Source organism: Malurus melanocephalus, unplaced genomic scaffold (genome assembly GCF_030028575.1).
Source record: "Malurus melanocephalus ecotype Western Australia unplaced genomic scaffold, MMel_1.1 scaffold_165, whole genome shotgun sequence".
Lineage (NCBI taxonomy): Eukaryota > Metazoa > Chordata > Aves > Passeriformes > Maluridae > Malurus > Malurus melanocephalus.
Window position 1 is genome coordinate 994,655 of NW_026623397.1, and position 16,542 is coordinate 1,011,196.

General features: G+C 52.4%; 1 protein-coding gene across 2 annotated transcripts; it reads left to right on the forward strand.

Moving 5' to 3' along the window:
- The first annotated feature begins 1,464 nt into the window (after positions 1-1,464).
- On the forward strand, positions 1,465-8,653 carry LOC130577065 (cytosolic 5'-nucleotidase 1A-like). Of its 2 annotated transcripts, XM_057372162.1 has the most exons (7): positions 1,465-1,575; positions 2,880-2,938; positions 3,622-3,789; positions 4,161-4,290; positions 4,747-4,869; positions 5,946-6,124; positions 6,653-8,653. In XM_057372162.1, the coding sequence occupies exons 2-7, from the start codon at positions 2,894-2,896 to the stop codon at positions 6,950-6,952; spliced, it is 945 nt and encodes a 314-aa protein (XP_057228145.1). In that variant the 5' UTR covers positions 1,465-1,575; positions 2,880-2,893; the 3' UTR covers positions 6,953-8,653. The 2 variants fall into 2 exon arrangements, with proteins under 2 accessions (XP_057228145.1, XP_057228146.1); XM_057372163.1 differs by lacking the exon at positions 4,747-4,869 and having other exon boundaries at positions 1,466-1,575.
- Positions 8,654-16,542: the final 7,889 nt, after the last annotated feature.

A 16,542-nucleotide genomic window follows, 5' to 3' on the forward strand; every position in this document is an offset into this window, starting at 1 on the left:
CCAGATTTTCACATGGCCACCAAGGCGTTGCCATACCGTGTGCCTAGCCATGGGAGAGGGGCCGGGGCTGCCCCACAGCCACCCAAACAACTCTTCATAAGGGTCCTGCACTCYTGCTGCTCAGAGACACATCATCTCCAGGAGCAGCAGATGCAGGAATTATGCTGCAGGAATGATGCTGCAGCAAACYTCTGGGGGAACTTTTTGCTCTAAASTGGCAGTGCCAAAGGATGCACMSGAGAAATGCWTYRTGGGGATGGGGGAATAGGGAATATTGAAAGCATCYGGGGGRTGGGGGTGGGGGTCTGCRTATGCACRTAAGTAGCCTTTTCAATGTTMTGTTGGTAGYRACAGCTAAAAGAGGRGAGATTTAGATCTTCGGAAAACATTTTTTACTCAGATGATAATGAGGCACCGGAACAGGTTGCCCAGAAAAATTGTGGCCTCATCCTGAAAGAGTTCAAGGCCAAGCTGAAGCGGGGCCTGAGCAACCTGGTGCATGGCATCCCTGCCYGTGGTGGAAGAGRTTAGACCTAGATGATCTTTAAGGTCCCTTCCAACCCCAAACCATTCCATGATTCTATGATCTCAGYGAAACCAAGCTGCACAGGACCCTGATGGCCTCCCATGTTTTGTAAAAGATCTGGTGATGCTGGTGATAGTCTGGTGCTGTGCAGGGGGACAACTACTCGGTCTTAGTGCAGGTGGGTTTGGTCTCCTTTGGCACAAGCCAAGCTGTGCAGTCTGCTGCAGTGGACCTTGTTCCAGCAGTGGGCAAGAGAAAATCTGCAGGATGGTCCCCTGTGTTAGACCCCCTCCTGTCATCCTCTCCCCCGGACATCCCTGCCAATTGCACTCTTGGACAGAAAGTGGGTGTTGAAATATCCTGACACCATGAGCCCCACGGGGTTGGGTGCTACACAGCCTACTCAGACAAGCAAAATGCTAGCMCCAGAATCAACCCCGCTCAGGACAGCATGTGAGAGATGGCTTTCAGAAAAGAAGGGAAAAGACACCCAAAAGTATTACAGTAAATTTGCAAATGTGCTGCACCAAGCCACGCTCTGCACCTGCCTTTGCTCCCTGCATTCAGGCATATGCTGCGAGTCACTCTGGACCAGGTACCCCTGCTTTTTCGGTCAAAACTACAACCATTCAGGTGCTGGGAAATAAGAGGACTAGAGGCACGCTAGAAATACTCCGGCTGCTCAAATGAGACATCACAGCACCACTTGTGGGCAGCGATCGGCCACCAAGCACAAGCTCCGAGGGAGCTCCGGAAGCACCAACAGCGCTGAGTCCCCTCCCCAGGATGACCGCGGCTGTGTCCGAGCCAGGCCCGGGTGACCACGATCCTGTGCACTGCCAGCTGGGAAATGCAGTCTGGCCCGGGCACGGTGCCAACCATGTCACCGCCTACAAATCCCAGCAGGCCGGGGAGCGGAGCTGCACCCATCCCGCTCCTGCTGCTTCCTGCCAGCGCGGATAGGGGGAAATATAAACAGCAGCGCCTTGGGCACAGTTGGGATGCTGCYGCCGGACGGGCTGTGCCGGGGAGCTGAGGCAGCGCTCGGGGTGAGTTTGGGCTTTTCTCTCTGGCAGAACCCTGTCTGTGTGCAGGGGGTAACATCTGCTCCCTGCTCCAGAGGTAGGAAGAGCTGCGGGGACCRGCAGCACCCGCCTGGAGAGTTTTCCTGGGGTCTCGCAGCGAGAAGTGTGTCTGTGTCTGTATTTGGGGCAGGGAGATGGAAAGGAGAAGTCGGGCTTGGTTTGCAGCGCTTGGAAGAGCAGAGCAGAAATTAGAGGTGGATTGTCCCACCAGGAAGGGCTGCTCGGCTCCGTTGTCTCCTAACACTTAATTTTGACTTTCAGAAAATACTTGGCTGCGATTCTGCCGGAGGAGAGCTGCCTGCACGGCTGGGCTGGTGTTTGCCACCCTCTGCCCTGCTCTCTGGGAGGACACCCCTTCCCAGCGTGGGGCATGGGGTGGAGAAAGCAGATTATGCTCAGTGTCTCCTGGCTTGCCGGGTACCCCTGGCTGGGGGAGTAGGAGTAGCCCTGCTGCAGGACTTTCTACTCGTCSTGGAGTGCACAGGAAGCACTGAGCCCCCGTGGCAAGGCTCTGGCTCTCGGGGCTGGCATCAGCCAAGTGTACTGCCTACCGACCCAGGCAACACTGTGCAGTCCCTAAACAATAAACAGTAATTAAAGAAAACTGGGGCAAAAGAAAGATCTCTCTGGAGACCCTGACTTGTCCTTTTACACTGCATGCTGGCTTTGATCTGTGCTTGCACAGCCMCCCCGCACAGTAATCAGGTAGGGCCTGACTGGCTTATAGGGCAGGGGAGGGGCAGATCAGCCTCATCTGGGGGGTTCCAGCCTGTATCCAAGCCCTCTCCGCACATRTCTACYTGCTCSRGCCTTTTACMGCTKCAAATGAGCTGSTGATGCAGTSAACTCCTTCATTTGTAGATACAAATTCACCATTCAAGCAAAAGTAGCAAAAAAGGCAACAAGGGKGTGAACTAGAAACCTACCTATAAGAYCTAACCTATTTTGGCTTTTAAAGACCTTATTTCTCTTGGAAAAGAGCTCCACAGCAGCCTTCAGCAGTTCTACACAGAGAAGAATACTCTTTGAGAAAAACAAAAGTAAAAATAAAAGCAGCAATCGGTGTTTAAAAAGTTACTTTTCCATCATATTTAATTGGAACTATTAGAACAGTTTTTCTCAGAGCAGAGCTGCTGTCAGCAGAAATAGCTTCATTTGGACTGCTGTACTTGGTGTGTAGGATGTTTCCTATCTCCTTTCCACTCCTCCCCCTCTCTAGATTGACTATATCATTATCCGTCAGTTAAATTTTATATTTTCTCTTAAAGGCTGAGAGTTGAAGATGGCAGAGCCTGAAAGCACGGTCATAAACACCAATGTCAAACAGGTAAAAGGCTGTTCATTAGAAAACATACACCCTGTGTTTCCAGACCAATTTTTGAAATGCTGCCTCAGGAGAGAACACACCACGACCCACAACTGTGGTGGCCTGAATTGCTCATACCTGGTTTCAGCAGAAGTGGCCTGTCCCAGGGCTGCTGGACACCTGGTCCCAGTGAGGTCCATGTGATTTCCAGTAGCATGGACAGGGCAGGCATATTTGCTCACACTTAAACTTTGGAGCAGCCAGAGAGAAAGCAGCATTTTCTCTACATACACAGAGACTATTTGACTGTCCAGAACAGACACAAACAAAGGGAAAAGCCGCCASTATGTGCAGAGAAACCCAGCAATACCCAGCTCAGCACAAACAGATGACTRTGCTTTGCCCACAAACAACAAAATTATGAAGCAATTCCCTCTGTGTGAGCTGTCCTTGGAGCATGTGGCACTTATCAGACAGGTATTTCACACTGGGTATATCAGGCTGGGTTTCACAACTGCCAGCCCCATCCTTGGTGGCCTGCAGATGAAGACTGGGTGTGGTACCTCTGGCATCAGGAACTGTGACACATAGCTGATACCTCCAGCACCCAACTCCACCACTTGGATTGGTGCCCCCTGCTCACCCCACCTCCACGAGCTCCTTYTCTGCTGTCCCCTGACTCCTTTTTCCTCTGTGTCCTGCAGAAAGACCCCAGCGAGGCACTGGTCATTGCTGTGACCACCAGAGCCATCTTCAACCTGGAGGAGGAACACAAGCTCTACCTGGAGAAGGGCAAGGAGGAGTACACAAGGCACCAGTTGGCCAACCAGGACAAGCCCCTGCCACCAGGCACAGCCTTTGCCTTCATCCAGGTGAGAGCCCCACGCCTGGTTAGGGGCACATCCAGACACTCGCAGGATGGGGTGAAAGCTCAGCTTTCCCAGTTTTGTCTCAACTCCCATCACTGGGTGCAGTTATGCCTTTCCTGATCTCTTTGCCTCATTGCAGGGCATCAAGACCTGTGCTCCTCACCAGTCCACCTCCCCCCCTGGTGAGGTATCCCATTCTCAGCCCTCCTGAYGATGGCTTTTGCAGGATGATTGTTGTGTCTAGCTCTCCATAACATGCCAGCCTTGCCACAGCTGACAGAGGCAGCACAAACCACTAACCTTGACTGCAAAAAAAGCCCTGCAAAGCCATTACTGTCACGCCTCTTTAAAAGAGTCTCATCTTCTCCTCACAGGCAGTGCAGTATGTGAATGAGAAGATCCTGGAGAGCAACCCAGCAGAGAGGGAGCTGTTTGACATCCTGGTGCTCTCCAACAACAGCCCAGAGAGCGGYGTGCGCATCATCAACAGCGCCAAGCACTACGGTAAGAGGGAYCCATCCCCAGTGGTGCCTTTCCCCTGCGAGGCTGCAGAGCAGATCAGCCACCACAGTGGATCAGCAGGGGCAAACTGAGAGCCAGGGGATAACAAGGGGAAGCAGGGAAGGAGTTCCGTCTTCCTTGCTTTGCACCAGGAAGTCTGGCAGCATTTTGCACAGCCTGGGCATCTTCAGGCAGCTACTGAAAAAAAAACTCCCTAAATCCCAGAGTGCTCTCAGGAGGAGTGCTCCTTTAAGAGAGGGATGGAAGGAATATTTAATTGCACTCTGCAGTTTTGTAGGAGCAACAGCAAGTCAAGAAGATGCAGCAAGAACACAGGCAGGCTCCCCACACAGCACTGGGAGGTCTTGCAGCAAAGCACACCCAGATCCAGTGAAGGAGCAGGGGTCTGTGGGGAGGATGTTGTTCCATATAACTTCACTCACGTCCCTTRTCCTCAAGGCTTGGAGATCTCCAAGTTCTGCTTCGTCAGTGATGAGGACTCCACACAGTACCTCAAGTCCCACGGCGTCAAGCTGTTCCTCTCAGCTGACAGGACTGATGTCTGCAACGCCCTCCGGAGAGGTGTGTTCTTCCCATCATTCCACGTCCCTAAACCCACCACACTTTTCCCAAGCAGCTCAGTACCAAGAGGCAACGCCAGAGCCTGTGATTTCACAGAGCAAGGGGTGAATGGCACATTGATTATCAGTGCAATCCTGAACAGTTCAGTCTCCACTTCTGCCCTTACCAGTGGCCTTCAAATACCCCAGGGTTGCTCAGATGCCCTCACAAGTCACTGAGTGCATTATGCATCATTCTGGACATAGCTCCACAATGGGCTGCTCATTCCCTGCCTGACATTTAAACCTTTCTAACCAAAGATACAATTCCATTCATCCATGAGAGTTTATCAGTGATTCCCAGGACTTTGTGAGGGTGCCACAGAGATTTTCTGCCTTGGCACATGCAGAGTTACGGTGCGCTCAGTGATGGTGTAAGCACATGTTTCACCTCGATCAGAGGGAGTGCAGAGTCCCCAGCTGCTCTAATGGGGTTAATCACCTTCTTATTAATTCACTTGGGTATGAACACATCAGCTGGCCAGCGTCCTTCAAAGTCAGGAGCAAGCCATCTGCAGCCTGGACTTTCCTTCACTACACAACACATTCCTGGAACCTCCTTGAGAGTATCATTGCTCTGACAAGWGTCTCCCATCTGGGTGCCTGGGTTCACACATGATGGTGGGCAGGGAGCAGCTTGTCGGAAGAGACTGTAATTAAGCCAATTACCACAATCAATGGAGATGCCAGTCCATATTATTCACACCACAGAGTGCTAAATTTGGGTGTTAAAGATTGAGGCTTGGCAGGGTGAGCAAGCACCAGGAGGAGGGCTGCTCATGCCTTGACAACCACCCACTATCTCTTAGCACACCTCGGTATCTCCCCAGACCTCGGTTTCTGATCAGCGGCGCTTTCTCAGGGGATTACACAATCCTGGAAAGGCTGGGCTGACTCCCCAAAAAGCTGCCTGGCTTGGAGACCCTGGCGTGGGGATGTGGTTCAGGGCTGCAGCGGATGTGTTGGGAGCAGCTGGCTGTGCATGAGCTGCCTCCAGGAGGGGTGTCCCTCCTGACCCCACCTTGCTCTGTCTCACAGGGGTCTCGGCAGCGCTCGTCTTCCAGCAAGAGGTGCAGGCCCCCAGCACCCCCCTGCGTGTGGTGTTCGATGGGGATGCCGTGCTCTTCTCCGATGAGACGGACCTGATCTTCCAGGAGCAGGGGCTGGAGGGGGCACTGCAGTACGARCGGGAGATGGAGGCTGTGCCCATAGGAGAGGTGAGCATGCCACCTTGCCTCCATGGGCACCCACAGGCTCTGCCGTCTCTCCTGCTACGGCTCTGCCATGAGCAGCTAAAAAAGCACAAAYTCTTACAAATTCCCCATGCATCCACCGCTCAGTCTGTGGTGTGGGCCTGATCTGGAGTCCCACTGGAAATAGATCTCTTACCTCCTATAAGTAAGCATTAGTTCCTAAATATCTAGGATTGTAGTTACTCCCAGCGTCAGCTTTTGTAGGCTGTGACCTCTTGCTGTCCAAGTCCCTGCAGGACTCCGACCCAGAGGCACTGTTTGCTGGGATGTACCTTCYTGGAGACTTGAGGATTAGGATGAGCATCACAAGGTTCACTTTCCTCCCAAGGACCCTACGCACCACACCAGCACTGTCCAGTCCTGCAGCCCACAGGCATTCCTGTGCCCCRCAGAGCCCTGAGAAACCATGGAAGAGGAACAAGTGGCTTGTACAGGTAGAGTAGGTGTTTCCTCATTTCCCACACACTCCCAACTGTCTTGCTGTGCTTCCAGGGTCCCCTGAAGGCTTTTGCCATGCACCTTGGGAAGATGAGAAAGAAGTTCAGCCAGGAGAAATCCCCCATCCGCACCTACCTGGTGACTGCCCGCAGTGGCCGGGACATGGGCATCCGAGCCATCAAGACACTGCGGGAATGGGGTCTGCCCATCGACGAGGCTTTCTTCATGGACGGGGCTCCCAAGGGCCCCATTCTCGCCCAGATCCAGCCTCACATTTTCTTCGATGATGGCCTTCATAACATCCAAGGGGCTCAAAATGTGGGTGTACCCTCTGCCTGGGTCCCCTCCTGCTGATGGGCTGCTGGCCAGCAGTCCCTTCCCAGCAGCACAGGGGACTGGGACAGTTGGGAGGCAAACCTTCTGGTGGAGAAGAAAAGACCTCCTAAMGTGCAGCAAGCAAATCTCAGGGAAAGGGCACAAGAGCATGGACTCCATGCAAAGCTTGARGTGCACTTCTGCTCCTGATATGAGGTCCTCTGTGTCTTAGGATAAAGCCAAAAAATGCAACTGCTCCAGGATGGAAGGAYACCTTTGCTGTGACACTGAGGACTACATCTACCTGCCGTGTAGGACCTGGGGACTTTTCTCAAAGAAATAAGTGAAGCTAATGCCACACACATGAGCTGAAGGAAGCAAGAAAAAAATGGTAGTTTTGGCTGTGCTTGGACTGTCTTAAAGATGGAGCAGCTCAGGAAGGACCAGAGGAGGGTGACCAAGATGGTTTAGAGGGATGGAGCACCTCTCCTATGAGGAAGGGCTGAGACAACTGGGATTGTTCAGCCTGGRAAAGAGAAGGCTTCAGGGTGACCTCGTTGTGGCGTTTTAGGACCTGAAGGGAGCCTCCAGAAAAGATGGAGAGTGACTATTTACAAGAGCATGTAATGATAGAACAAGGGGGAGTGGCTTAAAACTGAACAAGGGCAGGTTTMGATTAGRTATTAGGAAGAAATTCTTTASTGTGAGGGTGGTGAGGCACTGGACCAGGTTGCCCAGGGAAATTGTGRGTGCCCCAACCTTGGAAGTGTTCAAGGCCAGGTTGGTTGGAGSTCTGAGTAACCTGGTTTAGTGAAAGGTGTCCCTGCTCACACCAGGTTGGCTGGAACTGGATGATCTTTAAGGTCTCTCCCAACCCAAACCTTTCTATGATTCTGTGGTTTATTCCCAGGGTCTCTGCTAAGGCTTTAAGACCCTGCCTCACCAGACGCATTCAGCCTGGTGGAGAAGGAAAGATCTGGGGAGACTGATGTGCTAGCAAGTGCTTCAGGCAGCTCCAGCCAAACTCAGAAGAGGGAGAAAGAATCCAAAACTGTAAAGTAGCTACAAAGCCTTTAGAAATGGATGAATGGGTTGAAGAAAGAAAACCCAAGCCATTCCTCCTCATAAAAGAGCTTATAGCACAAGACAGCTTTCCTTAGGCATGCAGACTGCTCACAGAGGGCTCTCAGGAGACAGACCTGTAGCACACACAGCTCCTGGAGCTGCAAGACAGGGACAAGGCTGCAACCCAGTGCTGAGGTCCATCCAGGAGACTGGAGAACAGGTCCAGTGATGCCTGATGATTGTGCTTTTCCTTTTTACACTTTCTGTACCCTCTGTGCATCCCCCTGTACCCCTTAGCCCATGTTTATAATTGCTGTAGCCATTATTCCAGCTTAGTTTAGGAGTTCTGCTGGGCAGAGAGATCAAACATCCTCAGGAAGGAGTCAGTGTGCCCTGTGCTGTCTTAAACCCGAGGCTCCAGCTTTGGGTGAAGCCTTCTGTCCAGAACATCTTGTGTAAACTGGGCTCTGGACTCATCCGGGGTTGGGGGGATTCATTAGAATAGGGGGACATTACTGCATTTGTTAAGTATCTTATTGGGGAATCCTAAATAGATACGCTAATTCCTGAGATCTATAAAACTTGTATCCATGCTCAACACGGGTGTGCATTCTGCCATCAAGCTGTGCACCTGGGATCCCAAATACCGAGGTAAAACCCTTTTTATCCCATTAACCGTGTCTGTGTCATTATTAAAAACTGGCCGTTCAAGGCAACAGTTTTTCTGTCCAGCCAGGAGAGGGCACTGGAGACGGGCTGCCCGCAGCACAAGGCATGGAGGAGCCGGGGCTGCGACCAGCACTGCAGGGCCAGGGGCAGGGGCAGGACTGGGTGCTGCTGCCAACCTTAAATGGATCACCAGGGCYGTGGGTGGGGGTCTCAGGAGCTGCTGCTCCTTGCACATGGGGTCCGTGGGTGTGCTCCGTTCTCTTCCTGACATCACACCACCCCCATACAGAGCTGCCTCTCCTTCGGCAGTTTGGACTCAAGTTGTTAATTTTCCTGGAGAACAAGGAATSCGCAAGGTTCACTTGCAGGTTTCTTTCCCCAGGGCTGGATGTGAGTTGCCACTAGAGGCCACTGTACTGCCTGGGGACATGACACCTCAAATCCCTGCCAGCTGTCCAGAAATGCCTCGTAAAAAAACACAGACTGGCTGCTCAGGCGGCAGCGGGATTATGGACAAGGAGATAAAGATGATGCTGGCTTAGTTTTTTTAATCTCAGTGTAATCAGAAAATATTTTTAAAGGCTTCCCAAGTGTTGCTGTCACCAATGCTTTTTCATCCCCAATAAATAAATAAACAAGCATCCCAATATGAGTGCTTGTTCCTCACACTTGTGTCTAGCTCATGTGGGAGGAAGGGTGGGATAACTCAGTGCTCCTTTGCACACATTCATTTATTTATGAGGTGCTAGACATGTTCATCAAAATGGCTTAAATACAYAAGAAACTTTCTGTGGGTTTTGGATGAAGCCCCTGAATATCATCTTGTATCTGTCTCTAAGCACACTCCTGCTGCTTTGGGCATGGGGACTCTGTGCATCTTGCTGTAGCAAGGGGAGCTGCTGGCCCTGCCATGCCACTGGGGCAGGTCCTGTCCCTGTCATCATGGCCACCATGTGGGTCCAAACTCAGGGCTGCCAGGGCAGGGCAGGGATGCCCATGTGCACAGATTGAATAGGAAGCCAGCTCCAAAGAATCAAAGCYTGCCAGGGTCTTGGCACCAGCAGTGTGGCCCTGTCCCTTTTGCTCAGTACAGATGCTGAAATTAGATGTTTCGAGGTAGCAACATCAACAACATCAGCCACTCATCATCCGCTAATAACGCTAAGCAGCCGTCAGCTGAGCAAACATTAATTACAGGATGCTCCAAACATGCCCAGTAAGCAGGTGCAGATATTTGTCCCACTTTTCRTGCAGGTCAGATACCACCAGGCTCACTGCAGTGATCCAAGCACCCACCTCCAGCCCTGCTTGCCATGCACTGCCAGCTGCTTCCGTGGCAACCCATGCTGGGGACACGGACACAGTGCTGGGGGTGACAGTGGTGCTGGACACCCTCCACCATTCCAACCCATCGCATTTGCCAGTGCCTGGATGGGGCAGCAGGAGCTTGGTCACTGCCTTGGGTGAGAGGAAATCAGCTGAGTCAAGGGACAGGCGATGTGAGACAGGCGCATGTGAGCTGCTGCATGTRTGGGATGCTGAGGCAGGGGGAAAGCGCCACATGCCTTCCTCCAGCACTGTCAGCACATTGSAGGATGACAGGGCAAAACAGTGCACAAAATAGGAAAAAAGGAAGGAAATTCTGGGCTTTGGTGGTTGCATCATATGGGGCTAAGTGCAGCTGCTTCAGGCCATGGCTCAAGCTTGTAGCATCAAAACTGCCCTTATTGCCCTGCTCCAAAGACGGAGCATCAAAAACACCTTCTGTCAGGGACTGCTGCAGCTTCATGCCCTGCTGCAAGGACAAACTTGCTGCTTTTGTCTTAGAAGCATCTGTAACGAGTTCATTAATGCTTGGGAAGCTCCTCAGGTTTTGTCTTTCTGAGGCATCTTAAGCTCCCTCCTTCAAGKGATTGCTGATGGCCTAGGGTCTCATGCTGCTGCTGCAGCCTGAAGAGGGTTTAGCTGCTGGGGCTGGTCATGGTRTGCTTCTCTGATACCCATTTCAGATTTTGCTGGCCAGGGCAAAGCAGGAGCAGGTCACACTACCATGTCACCACAATGGATAGGCTTCCTTTGAACCCTGCCGGGTTTTGCACCTTTCCACTCCAGGAAAAGAAGAACAAAGGGGTGCCAAGGGGACTCTGAGGATCTGCACTTGATTCTCACCATTGCTTTCCAATAACACCCTGTGACCCCAGCCAAAGCTGCCTGGTGTCTGGGTTCCCCTCTGAGACACCCTCCTGGTCCAGAGAAGGAAGTGGGCTCTACTCTGTTGAGCCACAGGCAGGCCAGCTGCCKCCTGTGCAGGGCCCTGCTCTGCCAGCAATGCCAAACAAGTGGCCCTTGTTTCGGGGTGGGGCGCGTGACCCTGGGGATMAGAGGCTGCAGCTGGTTGGCCCCGAGGAGTTGTGGGAGACCTTTGCCCAGGACTGTGCCCTTAATCCCCCACTCACTACACCAGCCAATTTAGGGTTGCAATGCTAAAAACAAAACAACTCAGTGCTAAGCAAGAGAAAGGGCTTTATAAAATGGTGGTACTGCAGGGAGGAAAGATTGGCGGGTATTTATCTGCTAATAGAGATCCGCAGTGGCAGTGTCCAAGCTGTTCAGCTTCATTGACTCCAGACTGCAATAGGAGAGGATGCTGGAGGCTGCAGGACTTGRGAGCAGCTGCAGTGTCTGCCAGGAATGCTCCCACACCTCCCTCCACCTATAACCTACAAGCACCTTTGTCACAAGCATGGAGCAAGGCACCTTTAGTTTTTTTGACCATAGCCCTAACCCTAAGTCACCCTGGTGCCAGTGTGCCTTGAGAAACACTCAGGAGTCCTCAGCCAAAGAGGCCGAGATGCCACGTCCCACGCTGCAAAAAACTATTAACAGGCTGTTCTACATGTGGAAGGTCAGAGACAGGGTGTGCAAAGCCACTGACTCTGTTTGCCAACATGCTTAAAATGGGGCTCAAGATCTTAACCCCAGGCAATCACACTGAAAATAGGGGCTGTGGTGGCAAGATGGAGCTTAGCAGAAGGTGACAATAAGAATTCAGAGCCTTTATGGAAATATTGACAAAGCAGAAACTGCCCCAGGAGGTCCAGACTGACTCACCAAATCACCAGTGAGAGCTGATTGCTCCCATCCCAAGAAAATACATTGCAACTTTTAAGCTGATCCTTGGGTTGCAATGGGGTGTTGACCCTCATCTTTCTGAGCCCACACTCTTCTCAGGATCAGAAGTCTCAATTGCTTCAGTGTTTTGTCACACGGAGGAGACATAATTGCATAAATGATGGTCTTCTTAGGGCAGCTTCTGCTGGAAACTAAAGGAAATAATTAAATGACATCTAGTGCTGGCAAAGAAAATTAAATGCATGATGTGCTTGGATGTGGCTGGAGGCACTTCTCTCCATCATGATGGAAACCCCACCAGCATGCCAATACYCCCCCGACCCAAGCCAGGCTCACAATGGGGGACAGCAGAAGGAATTGCTCAAGGTGGTGACAAGGTGAGTTGGGTCCCTGCGTTCCTCATCACATCCTGGCGTGGGTGGGGATGAATCAATACCATCACTGCCATTTACCACCCCATCCTGTCAGCCGCGGGTCACGCTGCCTGCTGCCAGCGTCTGCCAGGACTGTTGTTGCCCGTCCCTGGTAATTTCAACCTGCTGCARAATAACTCGGTGAGGCAAACAACGCGAGATCCCTGCCCCAAGGAGCAGACAGGGCCAGCAGCCGGGGAGACGCAGTTCCCCTCCTCCCCAAGGTGGGTGCCAGGTGTGTCACCAAGCCATGGGCGAGGATGGGCCAGGGGATGACGAAGAACATCCAACACCAAGCAGGGTCAAGAGCGGGCAGAKGGTGTGGGGGTGGCAAGGATTTGGGCAGGGCCATGGAGTGCGTGGGACACAGGGACAGGCGATGTCAAGTTTGGCAGCAGCCCTCTGAAGCAAGGTAGTGTGTAAGTAAAACCTAGTGAAGACACCAGAGCAGCTCACAGTCTYAAAGATCATTAGTACATTTCACCATAATTCCTTTGTTTGTTTGTTTGTTTGCTTGCTTTTAATAGCTAGGGACAATATGGAAGAGCAAGATGTGATGGAGAAGTCCACTGGGTGAAAACACTCGATGTTCAAAGGCTGATGCAAAGGGCCCTGATGAGGATGGAGCCATGCTCAGGGCTCCTGCCTGCTGTGACACCCAGCTGTGTGTCGTGACATCCAGCCACCAGCGAGCCACCCTCACCCACCACCAGGATCATGGTTTGCAGCATGAGGAACACTAAAGGAAAAATTACCACCTAGCCTCAGCCTTTTGCAACTCCATTTAGCATTTCCCTAAGTTCACTGCAGCCCATGATGGCAGCCAGAACATGTCTGAGCAGGCTGCTGGCCAGCTCTGCCTCCAAACCAGCCCCAGCCAGCCAGCATGAACTGACTGAGGATTGCCACCACCCATGATGCTAAGGACACCTTCCCCAGTGTCCACAGAGCTGGGGCACAATGGCCAGGGCCTGCATGAGTCACTTTGTTGTGCTCAGTGCAACCCTTCCTCTGCTCCCAGGTTTCCCATCATCCGGAGCTGCTGCCACCTTTTAGACTGCTTTTGTGGGTGTTACCCTGGAAAAGGGTGTAGTTTGGGACGTGCCAGCGCCACTGCTAAACGCACCCTCACCTTGTCAATTGTACATCAGTTTAGGAAACGGCGTAGGGAGTGGGCGAGATCCTGGCACKGTGCCGGGAAAAAGTTACCACTGCTTCACTCGGGATCTCAGGGATGGTGAATCAGGCTCCACTAATGAGCTGCATCCAGCACCTGCACACCAGCACCGGCGGAGGCAGCGTTTGAAACCAGACTTGCCCAGGCTTGTGTGCCCACAGGCTCTGCTCAGCTTGCATGGAAGTTTTCTTTTCTCTTTTAGCAACGAGCTTCAAAATCAGAAATGCATTTTTTTTGAATTTGAAGATGTCGTCTAAAAATCCCAGCCACAGCRGGGCAATAAAATAATCTCTGCATCTCTGAGCTGAAGCTTTCCTTGCCATGTAGGTCACTGCAGTTCATGACATTCGTRCCACTGCAATAAATTTAGGAAAAAAAATCATTGAGGAGAAAAGGTGAAGGCAAACACAGCCATGTGAAAGGACAAAGAGGCCACTGTAGCAGCCCTGGCAGAATGCTCCCAGACTGCAAATGGGAGACGTGCTAGAACCTCCCAAAAATAAGGCACTTGAAACTGAACATGAGCCAGAGTCTGCCCAGGTGGCCAAGGAGACCAATGGCATGCTTGCCCGTATCATAAATAGTGTGGCCAGCGGGGCCAGGGCAGGGATATTCCCACTGTACTGGGTGCTGGTGAGGCTACACCTTGAGTCCTGTGTCCAGCACTGGGCCCATCATTACAAGAAAGCCTTTGAGGTCTGGAGCATGTCTAGAGAAGGGCAGCAGAGCTGGGGAAAGGTCTGGAGTACAAGTCCTATGAGGAGCAGCTGAGGGAGCTGAGCTTGTTCAGCCTAGGGAAAAGGAGGCTAAGGGGAGACCTCATCACTCTCTCCAACTGCCTGAAAGGGAACTGTACTGAAGTGGGGGCTTGTTTRCCCAGGTAATAGATCACAGGATGAGAGAAAACGGCCTCAAGTTGTGCCAGGGGAGCTTTAGACTGGATATTGGAAAAATTTATTCCCTGAAAAGATGATMAGGCATTGGAACAGAATGCTCAGGAAAATGGTGGAATCACCATCCCTGAACACATTAAAAAGCCATGCAAATGTGGCACACAGGGATATGGTTTAGTGGTGGACTTGGTAGTRCTGGGTTAATGGTTCAACTCCACGATCTGGTGGATCTTCTCCAGCCTAAGGGATTCTATGTTATAAACTAAGCTGCATCAGGTCCCTGCCTGTGTGGCAAAGGGCAGATGGGACACCCTGGTACCAYTTGCAGAGGAGACCCCAAACTCCCAGAGCTCGGGCTGGGGCGCTCTTCCCAACTGGAGCTGCTGGAGCTGAGTCACTTGACCCCTCCTYGAGAATCCTCTCAAGCAGGCACCAAGGTTGCAAAAGCATGGCATGGTCCCAGGGGTGCGTCACCCAACACCCACAGCTGCGGCTGCAGGGTACAATGCTCTGGTCACCCCTTGGGATGGGGTGCAGGGGGCTAGGGAGACAGACCACCAAGGGAAGGGGTTCATCCACCGTGACAAAAATAGAACTGAGGAGGGATAGATCTCTCCTCTGTCTCTCACACATTTCTGCCTTCTGTAGAACGCCTCAGTCATGGCACTCCCTGTTTGCTCCACAAACAAGGAAAAATGTGTAAAAAACCCTGAGCCCACGCTTGTGCCACTCTATCTTTTTAAGATAATATGGTGCAACTCTCACAGTCCCAGCCTATAAATACCCAGACGTGCTCCCAGTTCCTGGTTAAACATACCCGCTGTACCTCTCAAGGCTTTAACATCAAGGCAAACATTCCACAGAGGTGCTGAGGGAGCCTGAATGCAGAAATCCTGGCTCCTTGCTGGAGCCACCACTCCCCCCGGTATGCAGGCACTGTAGTGTCAGCCCCAAAACCACTGGTGCCAAGGGACAGAGCCAGATGAAAAACTCTGGGGATAAGCCCTTCAGTCCCTTCCCATCCTGCAAGCACCCAGGAGAGGACCAGTATTGTAACATTCCCTGACACAGCCCCATTCTCCCTTTTTTCCTMTACACCATAGGGAGCATGGGACATGTAAGTCACTTAGAACCCTGTGAAAGCAGTGACTCTCTTGCACTGGTATGAGAGCAGACTCAGATGAGGACACAAGCCTTGCTACCATGAAGCTCAAGCAAATTCATAACATTGCCTTTAATCCCATGGAATTAGAAAAAAACAGACACAGCCTGGGGCCAGAGTTCTTTACTGAAGTACTCTGCTGTGCACCGTGTGATGGTACGTGACTAGTATGGCATGCTGCCCTCACCAGCCCATCCCTGCACACTRGAGCCCACTCCATAGCCACGGGACTCTGGGAGAGACTGGCCTGACTGGAAACRCTCAAGGAGGAGCTGCCATAGGTGCCCCAGCCCGGGGGCCAAGGTACAGGTTGCCTGGCCAGCTACAGGTTCCCAGACACTTCAAAGTGAAGGGAAGAGGGCTGGTGCTTCACCTGCTCTGCCACAGGCTCCAGGAAAGCCTGTAAGGRGTGTAGGGGAGCCCTGGGCCTGGCGTCAGGACTGTCTTTTTGTCTGCAAAACACATTTGCAAAGCCATTTAGAGCCYTTGGGGAGGGTGGGTTTGCTGGGATGGGGCAGAGGTCAGGTTGGTTTGTGTCTGACTCACTCCTGCCCATAGGCACTCAGGGGGACAAGAGCAGGAGACCCTGAACTGGATCCCAAACAGCAGCAGCAGCAGCAGCAGCAGCGATGCCTCTGGGGTAGCCGACAGGTGCTGGGGACCCGCTACGCCTTGGCCCCTTGCCTGAATGAGCCACACAGGGTTTTGCTGAGTCACCAGTGCTGCAGGGCCGGGAGAGCAATGGTTTTGCTGACTCATGGTCAGTRGCACTCAGCTTGACCACATGCCTGTGGGGCAAGGAAGGAAGCTGGCCAAAATAACGGGACCCACCGCGTTCAACCAATGCCTCCAGCCATTGCTCCAGAAAACCTCATCCCAACGCAAGCCGTGTCCCCCAGGGAGGTGACAGGCTTCCTGAAGCTCACCAGCTTGACCAAGACATGGCAATTTGGAGAGCTCATGGGATGAGGTATAGCCCAGGGCAGAAATGCCCCCAAGAAACACTCAGTATGGACCACAACTGGGGGGTGGCATGCATGAATCCAGGGCAGTAGGATCCTGCRTGAGGCCATGGGAGGATGGAACAGGCTCAGGGACAGAGTGTGGGAAGGAGATGG